The sequence below is a fragment of the Psammomys obesus genome, unplaced genomic scaffold (genome assembly GCF_907164565.1).
Source record: "Psammomys obesus unplaced genomic scaffold, mPsaObe1.curated_primary_1811, whole genome shotgun sequence".
Classification (NCBI taxonomy): domain Eukaryota; kingdom Metazoa; phylum Chordata; class Mammalia; order Rodentia; family Muridae; genus Psammomys; species Psammomys obesus.
Genome location: NW_026586589.1, coordinates 3,145,008 through 3,165,890, shown reverse-complemented (window position 1 = coordinate 3,165,890; position 20,883 = coordinate 3,145,008). Strand labels below are relative to the sequence as shown.

The window sequence follows — 20,883 nt, the reverse complement described above, 5'->3', positions numbered from 1 at the left end:
TGTGTGTGTGTGTGTGTGTGTGTGTGTGTGTGTGTGTGTGTGTCATTGAACCTAGGGCCTTGGGTACCCTAAGCCAGTGCCATAGCCCTGAGCTACATCTCCAGCACTAACTGTGAGATCACATCAGAAGGATTGAAAACTGATGTCATCCTGAAGCAACTTATCATTAGCAGAAAAGGCCTACAGTGTGAATGATAGTTGGGTAAATGGATGACTAATTTACTATGATTGATGGCAACTGAGTGCATGCTTGGGGTCTAGTAGACTACATTTCAAGAATAATTTTTATTGTCTTTTTATTTGAAAAGTTATTTGTACAAAACTGTAATACATTACACGTAATAAAAAAGTGTCAGAATTCCATCACCCAGATAAAAATATGTGATATTCATGCATTTATTCAGGGCATTTCTTACCTATTATGATGTTTCTTTTCTCTTACACTCCAGAACAGAACTATTCCATGCACTGTTGGAGCCCGTTGTTTTTCTTTTACTAACACCAGTTCATAACACTAAGCATATTTCCAAATCACCAATAATTATTTTTACTATTATTCTCACTAAATGTATAGTATCTATCCCATTTTATAGAATATATAACTTAGCAAATGCTAATTATCCAACATTGTGTTTGCTTGAAATTTTTACCAGAGTAAGCAACTTTTAACATAGCCACTCTTTGTATGAAGACTTGATCTTTTAAAACATGACAAAACTAAACTTTCTGGGGGAAAGGACCTGCAGACTTGGGACATCTGATGGGTCAGACCTAGTCATGCTCACAGCAAGGACAAGCTAGTTTCCCTTCCCTATGCTAATAACCTGTATAGCCTTAATACCTTTAAAGCCTCCAAGTATCCAGTAAAAACTGAAATCGAATTTTATTTGCACTTCTTTTGGTTTGTAGTGAAGTTATACATCTTGGAATGCTTAATGACCAACATTTCCTTCTTTCTGAATTCCCTGTGTATTTGTCTACTTCTTCCACATCAGGTCTGGTACTTTTCTTATTAAAACTATTTGGCATATGTCTGTGTAGACACTTATCTTATGTGTATGTGTAAATATGAAGATTCCCCTGCTGAGTAAGAATGAATGCCATGAAAGGATACATGTGCATGTAATTAGGGAAAATGCGTACATAAACTATTTCCTAATTACTTGAGATGTTTGTTGCATCTACTGATCCAAAGCCACTACAGATTTAACACTGAAACTCACTAGTCTTCTCTCTTGTTTTGAAATTGTCAAGCTTGATTATTTATTTTCTAGCATTTTGGTTTTGGAATGTCCATTGTTTGGAGAGAACCTACATATATATGTATTGTATGTATTCTATTCTCACTCTTTATTGCCCAAGGTTAGGAGCTGTCAGTATAAAAAGCTTGTGAAAATGTGAATATGTTTGCTTTATCAGCACCCATATCAGACTTGACCGATAGAGTTACATAGGACTTCAATTTAAGACTTAGAAACGTCAACCTAGATATTTAATGCAGAAAAAAAGAAAAGCAGCAGTAAAGTTAGTTAATACACATTGTTTTACCTCAGTGAAAATGTGCTTCATCTGGGCCTGTTTGTTCCTAAATCGCTTGATCTTCTGTGCAATCCGGGGATCCTTTTCCAGCTCTTCCATTGTAGCCCACTTACAATGTAAATAGGAACTATCCAAAGACATACAATTGTGAGACAAACATATGAAAATACTATAAATGTTTCAACAAAAAGGATGGCTATCATCCACAGAAGTAGCAGGTGTCTGTGTGACACTGTTGGGTACTATTTATAAAGGCCTTGCCTTTAAAACCAATAATAGAGGACTGATTTCAAACCACTGATTTCTCTGCAGGTTCCACCAAAATGGGCTCAGGGCAGACAAAGGGGCAGATTTATGGGCAAACTATTAAATACACATCAGTGAAAGCAGGTAGGTAGCAGAAAGGGGGGAAAATACACATGCTAGAACAGCCTTGGGTGCACATGAAAAATGTACAGGGAGTTTTTAAAAGCACATCAGTCCTCAGAGCCCACTCTGACTATAAATCAACATTGGTCTTGGGTGGGTCAAGGTAGTTTTTAAAAGCTTTCCAAGTGATTCTATATAAAGTCCCAAATGAATAACACTGCCTAAGGTGAACTTGAATCAGTCAAGAACAAGCCTTAGAGGCTCTGAAAATATAGAAGATAATGAAGTGTCATGGGAAAAAAAGTTTTAGTCACATAAAGTTCAAATACATGTAAAATAGCAAATAGACGTACAAATTTCTATACTTAACGTAGAACAGCTCTAAGTCGAATGGAGGTTCTCCTGGGTGAACCTGTAACCAAGAGTAAGCAGTTATCAGCCCACACCCCAGGAAGCTCACCTATGTAGGCCAAAACAGAACAGGAAAACCAAAAAATACCTGTCTCTCATTTTAGTAGGGATTTCTAAAAAGTATTTCTATTATCCCAGGTCTTTTCTTATAAGCTAACAACTAACCCAAACTTAACTCAAAAAAGTTTTCAAAAAATAGGTACATAGTTATTCAATAGAGTAGAAGGGAATAAAAAGGGGCTTTTCCTCCCATCTTTCCAGTGTCCACGTGGAAAAAGCTTTCAGTCCAGGCTGGGCGTGAACCCAGAACTGTGAGGACCATAGCTTGGTGCAGGTATAATAACTCATGTGCATCTCTAACTGGCTTCACCTGATAATCCCTCTTCACGTGGAAACAACAATAAGTAAGTATATACATTGATGTAAAGATAAGAAACATCTACCTTGGCACCAACATACTGCCTGACTCATGGAACTTTCTCTTGGGGATTCCTAAGAGAGCCCAAGATGTCTAAATAAAAGCCCCACTGTTTCCCATTAGGATTCCTCATTGCCTCTTCTTGACCCTTGATGACTTTTGATGGGCTGTAACAACGGGATAAAAATACCTTTGTTAGGCTCTTAATGGTGAAAACTATCAACTGAGCCACTTAAGACATTTAAGAGCTTAGTGTCCTAAAAACCTCCAAAAGGACAATGTTCTTAAGAAGCTGTCACTGTTGCCAAGGATGAACAGCTGGTTCTCTAGGCAAATCCTTCTCCACAGAGGTAGTGTCTACTCATGACATAAACACAACAAACAGGAGCCACCAACCTCTTGGACAGTCTTTGATGCCAGGATCTTCTCAATGATGTTTGCATCATCTTCTGGAGGCTCCTGAAGACAGAGATTTAAAAAAAAAAAAAAAGGTTAAAACAGGGGCTGAGAGAAAAACTGTAAGTGGAGGATGAGTTCAGAAGTATTTCTGATCTCAGGATTTTGGAGTATCTGTGTAAACTACCACTAGAATGGCTGTAATTCAAAATTCTGAAATCTACCACTCATCTGGCTTCATGTAGACAGACACTCAAAGATTTTAGATTTGAAAACACTTTGGATCAAGGATGCTCAGCTTATAATACCGTAGCTATTATTTTGTTCAAAGCCACAGCATAGTCCTGGCAAAGGGTAAACCCTCTTGTGACACAGACCTGACATCATGACTTGGATCCCAGGTGTCTCAGTGAAAGAAGACTGATGTCCAGATGTGTGCACTCACCAACACACACACACACACACACACACATACACACACACACCCCGACAAACACAATTAATTAAGTAATGTAAAAGTACATACACTATGAGTACTTGAAGCCTCCCTAAGAAAGCTCACAAGTATTTTGTGAAGTTAGAATTCAAACAGTAGTGTTCTAAGTTCTGGGTATAACCCTTATCATAAAAGCAGAAGAGACTCTGGGCTGTGAAGTTAAGAACCAATAAAACTGCTCCTTAGACTTTTTCTCTTTGTAAAATTTACCCATTTTGATGTATAAAATTTTCTATAACAGAAGAGAATCTCAGGGTGAGGGTGGGCGCAGTGGCTAAAGCCACCTGCTACAAAACTTAACCAGTGTTTGACCCCAAGATTGTAATGTAAAGAGCACTGACTTTTACAAGTTGTCCTCTGACCTCCGTCCATGTACTGCAGCATGCGTACGCACAATACAAATAAATAAGTAAATAAATGTAATGCAATAATTTAAAAGAGAAATTTGGGGGCCTTAAAATCAAATCAAGAGATGTCAATTATAAAACTACCAACTACTGACCTCAGCATGAATAACAGCTGTAGAAAAAAACATATACCATCAGTTTACTAAAACAGCACATGAAAAAATTTTTTGAACTATGAAATTAAGGTATAATTAATCTCTATTAAAGTGCTTGTTTCACTGATAATCCCAACTGAGAATCAGTTCCTTTCTTCCTACCCTAGTCACACACCAAAGTTTCTAGGCCCCTGATCTCTGTGATATCTTAGAATACTCATGCTACAAAAACATCTGCATGTACACCGGCAGTCTTAGGATACCCTGAGTCAAGGCTCCTTTACGTTTAGCATTCTTTCTGGACTTTCAGTGGTTTCACGTGTTCTATGACCTTCCAGGCCTACTTCAATCTAAGACTTGAAACAGTATAGGAAAGAATGCTCACCACGACAACTTGACTACTGGAATATTACAGAAGGATAATTTGTGCTGCACATCAACTTCAGTCCACTCATTCTAAGATATAACCATCCCAAAGGCCAAATCACACAGAAAACATTTTAAAAACAATCTCAAATCAAACTTTCCTCAGGGGAAAAAAAAAAAGTGTTACTTAAGTTGAGAAAGGCATACTGCAGTGAAATTATGGAGCTCATCAAGCAGATGAGCTCCATAGAGATACTCCAGAGATGTGAATATTTCCTTTGTGGGAGTCTTTCCCTGAACCTTAGCCTCAAGCCTTGACTATGATAGACACCAGCAAGCGCCAGTTACCTGCCTGTTTGTCTCCCTTGGAGATGAGGTTATAGGTGTTTGTGTGTGTGGGGGGAGCGTTGGGACAGAGTTCCTGGCTTATTATACGGATGCTGAGACCTGAACATTGGTCCTCATGATTGCAGAACAGGTGCTTCTTAACTGCAGAGGTCTCTCTCCAGCTTCCTAAATTTGTATTTTATTTAACATCTCAAATATCTGAAGTACTATAATTTAAATATACTGACTGAATCAATACAAAATTAAAACATTTTCATATTCTTTCCTTATGTTTTAAAAACATAGTGTTTCCTTTATACTTACAGCACACTTTAATCCAGGCTGGTCACATTTCCAATGCTCACTAAGGCACACATGGTTGGCAATGTCCAAACTGGGCAACATAGGCAATGTCCATATTGGACAACAGAGCTGTATTCTTTTCTACTTATCTGCCTATCTCCACAGCAAAACTATGTCATTATTCTGATAACTTAATTACCAAGTTTTCAGTTTTTCCTTTTTTACATCTGATAACATATTTATATGCAAGAGCATCATCTTTTTCCTTACAGCAGATGAGTATATAGAATGGAAGCAAATGAAAACAGAAATGAGGGAGGGGGATCTATGAAGAAAAGGGAGGTAGGATTATGTATTGGTTTAATGCTTTTTACAGTAGGAATTAAAAAAATACAGGGACGGGAAGGAACAGAGTAATAACTTAGTGTGTGGACAGTGAGGGAAGGTTTCTCTGGAGAGGTGGAAACTTAAGGGGGTGCAGGCTCCCACACTAGGTCTTTTTGCTGCAGGTTGACAGCAGCATGGGTCCAGTCCATGTGGCAAACCTTCTGAGCCTACCTGTCCCCATTGTGGTTCTGTTGGGACATGTTTTCTACTTGAGCCTTGAGCACTGGGCTATGGTCTCTTCCTGCCCTCCTCCCACACCTTCTCAGAGACCAGTCATTTCTTAGTTTTCTTCAAAAGTTATTTTTTAAAATACACTTGGTGTATTAAAATAAACTAAATCCTAGGCTTCCATTCTGGGCTAAGCGTTGGCTTCTCATCACTGCCAAGTACAAAACTGTTACTTCTGATGATAGGGAAATCATAGGTAGAAGTATGAGGTGTGACCTTGAACAAGGTTAAGACCAGGAACAGGAGAAAATGGCCTGGCTGGCTGAGCAGAGAGAACACTGCAGTTGCATAGCTTCTGAAGTAATGGAGTTTTTTAAAGCCTCTAAAGCAATGATAAAAATCATCTTCACAGGTCAAATGGTGATATTCCTGGGAGGGCCATCAAAGCAGTGAATAGAAAGGCCTGGCTAAGGACCAAGAACTCAAGCTGTTAGAACATTCCTGTGTACACCCGTGGTATTTCTTGGTTGTGACAGCTTATCACTGGGAATGCCTATCGTCAATTTAACCAGGTACAGTCATATTACATGCTAAAAATACTGACTGACTCCATCCAATTACAAAACCTTCTTTAGAACAATACAGGTCTTGTTTTTCAGGATTATTTCAGGCTATTCTAGTCAGTATTTCTGTACAAACCTCTACTCACAGGAAATGCTGTATTTGGATTTCTTTATGCTTACTGAAGTTGGTTACTTAGTTTAAAAAAAACATACCTTTATGTGTATGCGTGTTTTGCCTGCATTTGTATCTGTGTGATGTGTACACCATCTATCTGAGTCTAACTGAGTCTGAATTACTGTCATCTTAAATACTGAATATATGGATATAGTGTACTTCCACACCTGTTTAGGTTACTAGTAATTAGATTTTATTTAATTATTGTGTCTATGTATTGGAGCCCATGTGTAGAGGTCAGAGGACAACCTGCAAGTTTCATGTTACTAGTTACTCATATTAAAAAAAATTTAGATATTGCCTTGATGCTACTAAATGTAGCATTTAGTCAAATCTCCATTTATTAATGCCAATGGTTTCTAAATTCTGTTGAATTTTCTATAATCCTTCTATAATCAATGTCCATTTTGTATCTTTCTTTGTAATCTTTCAACTCTATTTCTTTGGAGGTAAGTGTGTCTTGGCATGTGTTTGTATGTATGTGTACATATGTAAGCACATGGTGATCAGACAAATGCTCTTGAATTTATTTATTTATTTTTTGAGACAGTGTCTGTCACTGAACCTGGAGTCCACAGATGAGCTAGACTGGCTAGATGATGAGCTTCCAGGCTCTCCTCAGATACTAGAGTTACAAACTGAAAGCCACCTGGTGCTAGGGATCCAAGCTAAGCCTTCGTGCTTATACAGCAAGCCCTCACCAACTATGTTATCCATACAGCCCCAACTTTTTATTTCTTCTCTGCCTTTCTGTGGTGGCCGGGTCCTCCAACGTGATTGAGACTATGAATGAGTATACAGAAAACTGTCTCCTCACTCCCAAATTCTGAGGGAATATGTTAAATATTGCACTATGTAATATGATATTAGTTATAAATTGTCCATAAAAGCTCTTTCTTGAAATGTCATCTTTTTTGGTTTCCAGAGTGTAAGATATGCTTAGGTAAAATTTTTCTTCATAAACTTTTCCTGCTTAAGGTTCACTAGACAGTGAGTTTACTGGCTGATATTGCCATCAGTTTATAGAACTCATAGTGATTTCTATCTTCAAATGCTGCTCTGCCCAGGAATACAGTCAGAAATGCCTTTACACTGAATCCTGTTTCTCTCATGCTTTGCTCTATTCAAGCTGTGCTGTATTGGGAAAATTTTTATTGCTGTCTTCATATTCACTAATTTTTATCTTCTATTGTATCTAACTTGCTTTCAAATCTGTCTGCTGTATTTTGAATCCTCCATAACCCTCTTTGTCTCTCTCTTCAAGACAGGGTTTCTCTGTGTAGCCTTGGCTGTCCTGGACTCACTTTGTAGACCAGGCGGGCCTGGATCTCAGAGATCCATCTGCCTCTGCCTCCCTGAGTGCTGGATTATAGGTGTGCGCCACTGTGCCTAGCTGTATTCTGAATCTTATACATTGATTTTCATAATTCTAAGTAGTTGTCTTGTCATAATAGACTCCATTCTCTATTGGAAACTTTTCTTGCCATAATATGTCATTCAGTTATTTTCAAGTTCTTTTCTGGTTACCTCAGTATCTGTGCCAAGTTTGTTTCCTAGGACTATCTAGGGGTTTTTGTTTGTTTGTTCTTTAATTCTATGTTGAATACTGAGGATAAAGAACAAATAGTTCCAAGTAATAGTGTTTATTTCAGTGTTTCCTATCTTCTTAGGAGGAAAGTGGGTAGATGAGCCCATCCAGAAAGCTGAGTTGGGTCAGGACTAGGGAACTGTTAAGATTTAATCCAAAGGAGAAAGTAAACAACAACAACAAAGAATCCCAACCTCCCCAAGTCATTCAAAAAGTTTTACATGTTCCTGGAGTACAAATGTACATGGCAATACCAAGAAAGACTGACAGTTCTCAAGCCCTAACATGCATGCTCCACAGAGTTTCAGTTGAACTTGTACTCTACAACCCTAAAAAGGTTAAAATAACAACTATCTCAAGGGAGAGCGAGACTCTTTGTGATAAGCTTTCCATCTTTTTGAAAAAAGATAAAAGTTTTGTTATGGAGACCAGGCTGGCCTCAAAGTTATGATACTCCTGCCTCAGCCTCCTGAGTGCTAAGATTAAACACACAAATGCAGGGCTGGCAAAAGAATGTCTGCAGCAAGAGGATTTCAAACGAGCTGCTGAATCTGGAGGCAGCACAGGAAGCGAGGCACTTCGCCAGAAGGCACACTCAAGTTTACAGCTTCACAGTACGTAAGTCACCAAATTTTTACTAAGCCAGGCCATCCCTTGCTTTGGGGCTTGCCTTACATCTCAATAATTTCACTAGCTCTGTATATTCCAATCACTCAGTGTGCTTCTCTTGAATCTAGAATTCAGTCTCTCTGGGCCAACCCTGATCCTCACTTCCCAGAGTGCCTTCAGAAAAGACCACCAATGACTGTCAGCTCACCGAAGAACTGCTCTTCACTGCCCACCATTTTTAGTTCATCTAGTTCCTACACCCACAGCTATCAGATGTCTTTAAAAATATGCGTTTGCAACTTATCCTTTTCTGTTCACCTATAGTTGAATGCTGGCCTACCATGACCAATTGTACCTTAACTGGCACGAGAAATCCTCCGATATTAACTTACATTAATCAAGTGCAGGAGGCTCCAGTTTAAGCTTAGTTCTTTCTTCCTCCTCCTCCTCCTCTCTTCTTTTTTTTGGTCTATACTAATTTCAAAGTGATGTCATCTAAACTCATGATTTTAAATGCTAGCTTCATGGTGATGCCTGCCAAATTCACATATGCAGATCAAAACTTCTTTCCAGACTGGACACTCTCATTCTAGCTATTTCTCACCGTCTCTGCTTATGTGTCTTAAGGTATTTCAACTTTAAATTTCAAACAAAATCCTGGTCTGATACATTAATAAGTCTTCAGCGTTAAGTCCTGACACTTCAATCCACAGTTCCTTCCCATTGGAATTAAGGAAACCATCTTTCCGGTGCTCAACCCCATACATGTGCATGTTTCATCCCCAGTCTGTATTATCTGGAAAGGTTAGGAGGTGTGGTCTTGGAATAGGTATGGTATTTTTGGAAGTCAAGTGTGTTGCTGAGAGTAACCTTTGAGGTTTTAAAAACCCATGACAGTTTTTGATCTTAGCCATTCTGATGGGTGTAAGGTGAAATCTTAGCGTTGTTTTGATTTGCATTTCCCTGATGGCTAATGAGGTTGAGCATTTCTTTAAGTGTTTTTCTGCCATTCAATATTCCTCTGCAGAGAATTCTCTGTTTAGCTCTGTACCCCATTTTTTAATTGGATTACTTGATTTTTTGCTGTTCAACTTCTTTAGTTCTTTACATATACTGAATATTAGCCCTCTGTCAGATATAGGGTTGGTGAAGATCCTTTCCCAATCTGTAGGCTGTCATTTTGTTCTGAGGACAGTGTCCTTTGCTTTACAGAAACTTTTCAGTTTCATGAGGTCCCATTTATTGATTGTTGCTCTTAGAGACTGTGCTGTTGGTATTCTGTTCAGAAAGTTGTCTCCTGTGCCAATGAGTACGAGGCTCTTCTCCACTTTTTCTTCTAAGCGGTTTAGTGTGTCTGGTTTTATGTTGAGGTCTTTGATCCACTTGGACTTTTGTGCAGGGTGATAAGTATGGATCTTTGTGGAGAAAGGGGAACCCTCCTCCACTGCTGGTGGGAATGTAAATTTGTACAACCACTCTGGAAAGCAATCTGGCGCTTTCTCAGACAACTAGGAATAGCACTTCCTCAAGATCCAGCTATACCACTCCTAGGCATATATCCAAAAGATTCTCAAGTACACAATAAGAACATTTGCTCAACCATGTTTGTAGCAGCCTTATTTGAAATAACCAGAAGCTGGAAACAGCCCAGATGCCCCTCAGTGGAGGAATGGATGCACAAATTGTGGTATATCTACACAATGGAATATTACTCAGCAATAAAAAAACAAGAAAATCATGAAATTTGCAGGTAAATGGTGGGATCTGGAAAAGATCATCCTGAGTGAGCTATCCCAGAAGCAGAAAGATGCACACAGTATATACTCACTCATATAGACATATAATATAGGATAAGCCTACTAAAATCTGTACACCTAAAGAAACTAATCAAGAGGGAGGACTCTTGCTAAAATGCTCAATTCCTATCCAGAAAGGCAAAGAGGCTGGACATCAGAAGGAGAAAAGAGGGAACAAGTCAGGAGCCTGACACAGAGGACCTCTGAAAAATTCTGCTCTGCAGACTATCAATGCAGATGCTGAGACTTATGGGCAACCTTTGGGCAGAGTGCAGGGAATCTTATGAAAGAAGTGGGAAACAGTAAGATCTGGAGAGGACAGGAACTCCACAAGGAGAGCAACAGAACCGAAAAATCTGAGCACAGGGGTCTTTCCTGAGACTGATACTCCAACCAAGGACTATGCATGGAGATAACCTAAGACCCCTGCACAGATGTAGCCCGTGGCAGTTCAGTATCCAAGTGGGTTCCATTGTAATAGAAACAGGGACTGTCTCTGACATGAAATGATTGGCCTGCTCTTTAATTACCTCCCCCTGAAGGGAAGCAGCATTACCAGGCCACAGAAGAAGACAATGCAGCCACTCCTGATGAGACCTAATTGACTAGGATCAGAAGAAAGGAAAAGAAGTCCTCCCCTATCAGTTGACTTGGGGAGGGGCATACATGCAGAGGGTGGAGGAAGGGAGGGATTGGGACGGAAGGAGGGAGGGAACCACAGGGGGGATACAAAGTGAATAAAGTGTAATTAATAAAGAAAAAAAAATGAAAACAAACAAACAAACAAAACCCATGACAGGCCCAGTGACTCTCTGTCTCTGTTTGCCTGTGGATCAGGATGTAGCTCTTATCTACTACTCTAGCGCCATGCTGCCACTATAGTATTAGTGGACTAACCCTCTAAAACCATAAGCTGTTTAAGTCCTGTTTAAGTCCAGATTAGCAGGAAGCATACACTGACACACATACATGCTGAAAAATGTCTTCTTACTGTCAACTGTTTCAAATATTCTTTCATTTTTACCTAACAAAAAGAACAGGTAAGACGTTTTGTAATGACAAGATTCTTAGCAGAGTATTTTACTAAGATCAAAACTAAAGACATCCATTCTGTTAGCCTGTGTCTCTTTATTGGGGAATTAAATCTGCTAATGTTGAAAGATATTAATAACCAATGATTACTAGTTCTGTTATTTTGATGTTGGTGGCTGTAGTGTGTTTGTATATTTCTCTTCTTTTGGTTTTCCTGAGGTGGAGGGGAAAGAAGATGGAAGGGTAGAACAGGGAGGAGAGGAGGGAAAACTGAATACATAAATTAAAAATAAATAAAAAACAACTAAAGTCATATTAATACATGGATGAGGAAAGCACAGAACTTTACTCTTAGAAGGCTTAAAATAGTCATAGAATATAGAAAACTTTCAAGTTAAAAGGACCTGGAAATTTAATTCATTCAAATATATATGTATATATGTTCATATATGATTTTTATATATACACATATATGTATATATGTGTGTGTATATATATACATATATATATGCATGTATATATACTCATATATACATATAACCATTTGGGAGATGAGCAAATGCTCATCAGTCTCCATGTGGATCTCAGAGTAAGGGGAGCAGGGGTCACCTCTGTCATGAACTAGGTTGCCTGCTCTTTGATCACTCACCCCTCATGATGCAGCCTTGCCAGGCCACGGAGGAAGGGAGGAAGAGGATCCAGGCAGTCCTGATGAGACTTGATAAGCTATGGGCAGATAACAGAGAATTCCCCTTTTCAATGGACTAGGAGAAGGGGATGGGGGGAGGAGGGAAGGAGGGTAGGACCGGGAAGAGTTGAGGGAGGGGGCGTTAATCATGATATATAATGAATAAATTGTGAAAAAAATAATAAAGAGTAAAAACCTATAAAGCTGCCCCCCCCCAAAAAAGAAACCACCGAGCTATAACAAAACATAACCATACCAACACTCAAGTAACAAAACAAATGTACTCTGGCCGTGCCTTTTCTCAAGTCTCTGGACCACCAGAATAAAATAACTATAAACTTCTCATTTATCTGAATTTCTTCAGAGTTTTGCTATCAGTGTAAGCATTTCCAAATGAGAAACCTAAAATATTACATAAATGAACGTGAATGGTAAAATATTAAAAATTAAAAAAATAAAGTGATTGTCAAAACATTAAGAACCAAGCCAAGTATGGTGATACACACCTATAATTCCAGCCTTCTTGGGAGGGTGAGGCAGGATTGTGAACATTAGGCCTGTGTTATACAGACTCTATCAAATATAAGAGAAAAGGATTTTTCTTTTTTATTTTCTTATTCATTTTAATAAAAAGAAAATGGAACTAGAAATGTGTATTTTTAAAATACTCACTAAACAAAGAAGAAAATGGAATATCAGGATCTTTTTCTTCTACATGAGTTTGTGTACAAGCAAGATCAGTTATGTATAAACAGTCAGTGTACACACATACACAGATATGAACTAAATCTGCCTGCCAAACATTCCCATAAAAAGCCATCTGCTCGCAAATGCTTCGTTTTCTCAAGTCTTCCTTCCGAGAAGACCATTTTAATTCATACTTGTGTATTAAAGACTGGTATCATTTAGAAACTTTATTCTCAATGAAAATCCCTCAATTTAAAATCTCATTTACTCCTACGACTAACCATGCCACTTACTCTCTTTGGTTAACTATAACGGTGGGTCTAAAAAGAAGTAAAATTGTTTCAAATCATCAAGTCTTCCCTGAGTGCCACACAGTGCTCAGAAGTTGTTGTGAGCTTGGTTCCAGCTCCCCAGCAATCTCCCCGAAGGAAGGCATGATGAACATACTTGTCTTCGAGTGTCTCAGAGCAAACACTTAGTATTGCAGTAACTGCAAGCTCAGTACAAGTTGACAAAGTGAGAACAGATTGGATTCTAGACTGGGTAAGGGTTTAATTAGGCCCCGGTGGCTGAGGGGACAGTATATAAGAGGACATTAAGAACGAAGAAAGGGTAAAAGGAGTCTTGAGGATAACTGCTTAATATCCCATCTAGAAACAGTACAAAGAACAAAAGGGGAAATGAAAGAGCAGGTATGTGGCCACACTAAAAAGAAAATTCCAAGTTGAGTTTTGTATCAGAAGTCAGAAAGTTTGCAAGAGACACAAAATCCCAGCAATTCCCCTAGGAATTGAAGGGCATCTGGGTTGTTTCCAGCTTCTGGCTATTACAAATAAAGCTGCTACAAACATGGTTGAGCAAATGTCCTTTTTGTATACTTGAGTATCAGAGGAAGACAACGCAGCCACTCTTAATGAGACCTGATAGACTAGGACCAGAAGGAAGGGGAGGAAGACCTCCTCTATCAGCAGACTGGGGGAGGGGCATGCATGGAGAAAAGGGAGGGAGCTATAGGTGGGAAACAAAGTGAATAAACTGTAATTAATAAAAATATAAATAAAATAAAGAAGCCTGCACTAGGCAGGATTCTTAAGTGCACCACATTACCATTCAAAGGGTCTTACTGGAAGAAAAGAAGAAACAACTCACCTTCCTTAATGGTTTGATGTGCCTTGAGGATTACCCAGCATCCTAGAGAGGATTCATGCATTGCTGCTTTGTGTTAGCTTGGGAAATTGATTTAAACCTCATCAGGAACTACACACGTAATGTGGAGGGAACTATTTGGTTATGCAACAGCTACAACTCTGATTTTGAAAACCTATGAATAAGCTGACCTCTCAAAACCTGGGCATGCTGGCCTAGACTTCAGACTTAAGATTACATTACATTACATGACTGCCATTTTGAACATCAAAACTGATGGCTCTTTCCTGTTTAAATGTGGTGAAGTTTTGGGATATAATTAATGCTAACCAAAGTTCTATCTCTGTTTCCTCATATAAAACTTCCTTTACTATATACTTAGAGGGAAATGACTTGGTAAAATTTCTAAGATCATGGCAGAATAGCAACTGATAACTTCAGGTAGTCGAGAAGGCATAACCATACCTGAAATCTGATAAATGGTTTAGGATAATGATTTCTGGTAGGAAATAAAATCCCTTGTAGTGTTTTAACTACCAATTACATGTTTACTGGTTGGATAAACCTTAGCAGAGGAATGAAATCTACTCTGAGTTGTCAGCCACTATCCAATTCTGACCTGGATCATTCGGTGCCTCATTTATTAATAGTTACAGTAGAATAATACATGCTTGCACCTTGCTGCTTTCCTTGTAAAGACCGAGGAAAACACAAGTGCAAGGTAACATGATGATGCTTTAGGCTGGAGGAAAGGTGGCTAAAGGCCAGGCATCACCGGCTTCTGTAAGCACATGAGTGTCTGGAAGGATGGGGACCTGCCTTGCTGCTACTCTGCATAAGCAGTAGACTCTGCCAGTAGCATCAGGGCTCCAGAATGACAGACAGCTCACATATCAGAATGTGGTACTTGCTACAACTCCCCTCCTATATCCAAAGCCTGACTCTGCATTTCCTTTTCCTTCACTAAACCAGATACTTGGCACAGACCTCCTCAATTAAAACCTCTTTTTACTTTTATGTCTGCATCAAGTCCCAATGCTGTCACTCTCCTAAACAATGCTTCCAAAAGGAAGTACGTGCAACTGAAATGCAAATAAAGTAATTCTGCTCCTCTGTTGTAACGCACGGATACCTTCCACAATCACAGCACAGGGGCCACGTGTGTTAGATAAGCTGCAAGGTCCTGCACAGTACAGCTCCTTCTACCTTTCAGCTCTTATGTCTCATCACCCCACAAGTCATACCCCAGCAGTCAGCCGTGCTTATCTCCGTTGACTAAATAGCTCTCGAGCCTTCAACTTGTGAATGAAGCCTTGCGCGTCTCCTCTAGCTTCTGTGTGGCTACCATGCCTCGTACATACTTGTAGGCTGCACTGACAGCAGTGGTCGCAAAGCTGCGTCTCTTCTACTAGACAGAGCTCTGTGGAGCAAAGAATCACCTGGGCTTACACCTGTATCCCAGTCTCTGGCCATGCATCAGGCTCGCAATATGTGTCTGTCAAACCAGTTCCAGCCATGATCGTGAGTCCATTTGATTTCATTATCCAGACAATTATTTGCTATGTTATAGACTTTGCTCTAAAACTTTAGTATTTAATGTGTGTAAGTGTTTGTCTGCATGCATGTCTGTGTACTATGTAGATGCCTGCTACCCAAGGAGTAAAGAAGATGTCAGATCCCTGGAAGTAGTTACAGATGGTTGTGAGCCACCATTTGGGAATCAAATCCGGCTTCTCTGGAAGAGTAACTAGTGCTTTTAAACTACTGCACCATCTCTTTAGCTCCAAGCCTCTTACTTTTAAGGAATCAGAATTTATGTTAGATGACACATGTGCAGAGGTCAGAAAGCAACTTGTGGGAGTTTGCTCTCTTCTTTCACCCTGTGGGTTCTGGGGATTGAACTCAGGTCACCAGACATAGTGGGAAATGCTTTTATCCACTGAGTCCTTTTGGAATTTTTTGAAGGCAGGGTCTCACTCTATAGTCCAGGCTGGCCCAGAACTCACTATGTAGTCCAGGCTGGCCTCAGAAAGATAGTGGTTCTCTTACTTCAGCCTCCAGAATGCCAGAGTATTTATGTGGTTTGCCATAACCAGCAAGAATCTTACATTCTAAGGATTAAAAAAAAAAAAAAATCCTAGATGAGACACATTCTAATAAAATTATAAACTGTCGTTATGTCACAAAGAAAAAGAGCAAGAAACAATCATTGGGATGAGAAACAGGGATCACATTTTATGTGAAACTCAACTGAGGATGGTCCACTTGTATGAAGTGTTGGTGGAGAGCATGAAAGCAAGACAGGACAGAAAAGGCTGCCGATGGGGAGACAGGGTGGCTAGCTTTTTAGCAGGAGAACAACAAGAAGACATTTCTCTAGAATGCTACCTAGTGAAACAGGGAGAGTATGATCACGAGGGTGCTGTTAAGAATGAAAAGTTTGAACTTTATTCCCAGCACGGGAGAAAGCCATTGAAGGGTCAGCACCGGAAGTTAAGGTGATCTAACTTAAACTCCCAGTGAAGAGCCACTATGAGAATAGCCCTGTCACGTAGGCCAGTGACGTTTCAGCCGAGATCATGCAAAGGCTGTACCTCTGCCTGCCAGGCCAGCGTAGAAGCGGAGAGTGCAGATGTTCGGCCAGCTCCCAGCACAGCAATCGTTTCCCCATCATCGTCCACCACTTTGAAGTCCAGGTCCTCGTTGTATTTTCTGCGTTTCACTTGCCGTCCTGAGCGCCGTTTCTATATGACAAACACACTCATCAGAGCTTCTGTGGGTCAAAAGGAAAACCTTTCACACAAATACCATCATCTACATTTAGTGACAGGAGAAGCAGGATTTTTCAACCTCCAAAGGGAACCTTTTATTCTTTTAAGAACTAATGTCACAGAGCATGGATCTATCTGAGTGAGGGAGAAAGTGATGGTACAATCTCTCGATTGCCTGACCTACTACACGTGGAACCTCGGAGTCCAGGAAAATGTGTTTTAGTCATCAATGGTACTAATATTTTTTCCTTTGTGGGACTTCTAGTGCCAGGAAACAGGGATGGGAGGTGACTTCTAAATTCTGTCTTTGAGATCCACTCAGATATGGTGCTAGTTTTATTTACTGTTTTTCAAATTTACGTCTCCTAAAAGTGTAGTGTAAAAAGTTATTCAATACAAATTTTATTGAGACTTAGACTGAGAGCCTTATAGACTTACAAAGCAGAGCGCGATCTTAGGTGTGACCAAACAACCAGGGAGGCATCTGAACAGGCAGCTCAGAACTTTCAGACAGAGCACACGGCCAAGCAGTGCAGTGACACCTTCAAACAGGAAAGCCTGTGGCCCACCTCTACCTAGCACTGGTTCCAAGAAGCAGGAGCACTTTAGGGAACTAGTCACAGGTAGCATGTCTCCACGTTCTCAAACTTTAAATACAAAGGCCAAACAAAAAAAAAAAAAAAAAAATCAATTCCTTTTTTGAGACAGGTTTCTCTGTGTAGCCTTGGCTGTCCTGGACTCGCTTTGTAGACCAGGCTGGCCTCAAACTCACAGAGATCTGCCTGCCTCTGCCTTCCTGAATGCTGGGATTACAGGTTTGTGTTTGGCTTCCTTTTCTTTTCTTTTTTTTTCTAAAATACATTTTGTGAGTATCCCCCCATATTACTATCACTTCTTCACTGTATCACCTATGCAATGTCTACTGTAACTTGAGGGATTCTTTAAAAAACAAACAAAACAAAAAACTTTCCCTTATTTCCACTTAGAAATCATCATCCTACAAACTTTTTATTTAATTTTATTTTTTAAATCTATTACAATTTATTCAATCCCAGCTGTATCGCCCTCCCTCAGTCCCTAACAATCCCCTTCTCCCTCCCTCTTCTACCATGCCCCTCCCCCAGTCCACTGATAGAGGCGGTCTTCCTCCCCTTCTAGCTGACCCTAGCCTATCAGGTCTCATCAGAACTGGCTGTATTGTCTTCCTCTGTGGCCTGATAAGGCTGCCCCTCCCACAGGGGGCGTGATCAAAGAGCAGGCCATTGAGTCATGTCAGAGACAGCCCTTGTTCCTCTTACTAGGAAACCTACTTGGAGACTGAGCTGTCATGGGCTACATCTGTACAGGGGTTCTAGGATATCTCCATGCATGATCCTTATGGGATGATAGAAAAATATCTTGCATGGCTAACTGGAAGAAACAGGTCACTGGAGGGACATCTTCGGACTGTATATTCCCGGGGCTCCATATTCTCTTTTGCTCTGCTTTCTGTGTGCCATGATATAAATTGCTCTGTTCAGGGCTGGAGAGATGGTTCAGAGGTAAAGAGCACTGGCTATTCTTCCAAAAGTCCTGAGTTCAATTCCCAGCAACCACATGGTGGCTTATCCTATAAACTTTTAACTCTGCCGAATGTCATCAATTCAATACAGTTGCTTTTCTGCCAGCATGGTTAACTAACAGCCACCAGTTCTAGACTACAGGCTGTGATGTGACTTTTGCTGTGACAGTAGACAAGCTGACTTGTGAATAGCAGGATGTTACAAGCCAATGCCTGTCTAGAGCAAGTGTCAATGAGAAACTCAAGGTGGCCCACCAGTGTGGTCTTATTCTGAATTGTGTCCCAGTTCAGATATAATACTGTTGATATCGGAAAAAATGGCACTTTCAACACTAGGTCAAGCCCTAGAAAAATTACCTCAACTTAGAAAAGAAAATCCCCACCAGTGCCAAAAACACTCTCTGGCATACTGTTAAGAACTGGGTTATTTCAAGTGTTTAGAAACTCCCCTTGCTATTGTGGTATATATAGTATTCTGGTATGTGGATGTCTTATATACACTGGCCTAGCACTCTGAGCACAAAATGACAAAACAGGTCTCTGACTCACAACTTAATTTTCCACATCAACTGCCTCTGAAGACTGGTATGTTCCTTTATTGACAGCAAACACTAAATTCTGGGAGCTTATCAATGTAACTATAAGACCTGGGAATAGCCTGTGTATGGTCTGTGTATTCACCCACCAAGACAGTACAATCTGTGTGTAAGGTCAGCAAGCTGCAGACAGAGGAGCACTGGGTGAATGTAAACTAGTCCAGCAGCCATAACATCCAGCGGGTTCCCAGTCATGGCTGTACCTGGCTGTCTGCACACTCGGTGGGCTCCTCAGGACTCTGCAGAGATGGGTTTGGCAGACTCTGATCCAATTCTAAACTCTCCACAGTGGTTTCATTTTTCCTTTTTCCTTTCTTCTTTCTCTCCACTGGAGTTGGTCCTTGCTCCTTGCTAAAAGACATTCAGAATTAAAACTGTTGGGCAGTTTTAAAAACTCATGATTAAAGCCATAAAATCATACCCTGCAATTCTAGAACCAATACAGACTTTAATAGAGTATTTATTATGATCGAAAGGTATAGAAACATGGGAAAATACACCTGCATGCGCTAAGGCAGAATTCACTTTATTCACTCCCCATAATGACTGTCACAGCTATGACTGATGTTATAAGAAAAAATAGGAATTTCTCTAAAACCTTACTTTAAGTTTAAGGCAACACCATAAATAGGAAGTTTAATTGCTTCACTGACACTAAGAATCATCAAATTATAACACTGTTCTAAGGTACATGAAAAGAGTCATCCTTAATCTGGCATCCTCTTCTTTTGAGTAGGTTTTATGTAAAAGGACCAGAGTACATAATAGGTACTCAAATCAAGCACTGCTCTTGACTTTTTAAGCACTGTAGAATTCCCCTACAACCACAGACCAGGGTGGTATATGAAGGATTCCTCAGAGATGGACAGCATATACTGCAAACACCCACCAAGATCCTGACTCTATGGTAAATTCTTTACATTTGATAAGCACCTTGGTAATGCTTTAAGTACTGAAACTCTGCTATCTCACCAAAGTCAGTGATCTTGACACCAAGCTCAGAACTCATGTACCTCATACAATGCCCAATCCTCTGCAGATGGCTCAATACACATTTGCTTAATAGACATTTTATACATCTCTGATCTCTCTTGTCCTTCCTAGAGGATCTGATTAGGTTCTGTATTCCTGAGTAGGCTTATGCTTTATACAACACAGTAAGCACTCAATATTTAAGCAAGTCTTTAAAATTTAAGGAATGGATGGCTACATTAATGGAGGGATTTTGGGCGGCTGGAAAGATGGCTCAGCAGTTAAGAGCATTAGGGGCTCTTTCAGGGAACCCAGGTTTGTCTCCCTGCACTCATATAGAGGTTTACAACTTTAACTCCACTTCCGAGGTATCTGACACCCTCTGCTGGCCTCCAAAGGCACTGCATGCATGTGGCGCACAGACACGTGAAGGCAAAATGGTCATGTACATAAATGTTTAAAAGATTTTTGTTTTTTGTTTTTTTTTTGTAGTTAGGAAGATTTGAGAAAGTTTACTTGCACAAAGACACACATAGAATTCTGAAAAATATTAAGAGGGAAAATCAGGAGGAGTAACAATGACTGCAGCTTCACTTACATGACAGTACTGAAGGTACAGCTCTAAGGCCTCTGTGTGAATTATCTCCTTTATACCCCACAAGTTATCAGGCAAATAACAGTTTATTGTGAGGAATATGAAGTATAATGACACTAAGAAATTTCCAGAATTTCCAGGCTAGAAAGCAGTGAGGCTACAGTTTGAAGCCAGGCAGATTCAATATATTCTTGGAGAATCACCAAGGCATTCTTGGGTATCTGCTGTGCAGCTGGATAACAGTGCAAATGCCCAGAAATACTACATGAGAGAGCTGGAAGGAAAAATTTAGAGAGTACTAGGCCAGAGAGTTTAGACTTGTCCATGTAGGAAGAGGGCCATGATGCCAACTACATCTAAGAGGATAGGTCTATGATATAGCCAATGAGGGCTCAAGGCTAAGAGGATAGGTCTATGATATA

The 20,883-nt window shown here is 40.0% G+C and overlaps 1 protein-coding gene across 1 annotated transcript in view; it reads right to left on the bottom strand.

Annotated features, from left to right (window-relative positions):
- Positions 1–20,883, bottom strand: part of Chd6 (chromodomain helicase DNA binding protein 6) — a 167,990-nt gene that overhangs the window by 75,236 nt on the left and 71,871 nt on the right. The window contains exons 4-8 of the mRNA XM_055602182.1: positions 19,098–19,245; positions 16,561–16,710; positions 3,134–3,196; positions 2,262–2,320; positions 1,549–1,666 (exon numbers count right to left, since the gene is read on the bottom strand). Of these exons, the coding sequence (XP_055458157.1) occupies positions 1,549–1,666; positions 2,262–2,320; positions 3,134–3,196; positions 16,561–16,710; positions 19,098–19,245 (538 nt within the window). The remainder of the gene's footprint in view (positions 1–1,548; positions 1,667–2,261; positions 2,321–3,133; positions 3,197–16,560; positions 16,711–19,097; positions 19,246–20,883) is intronic.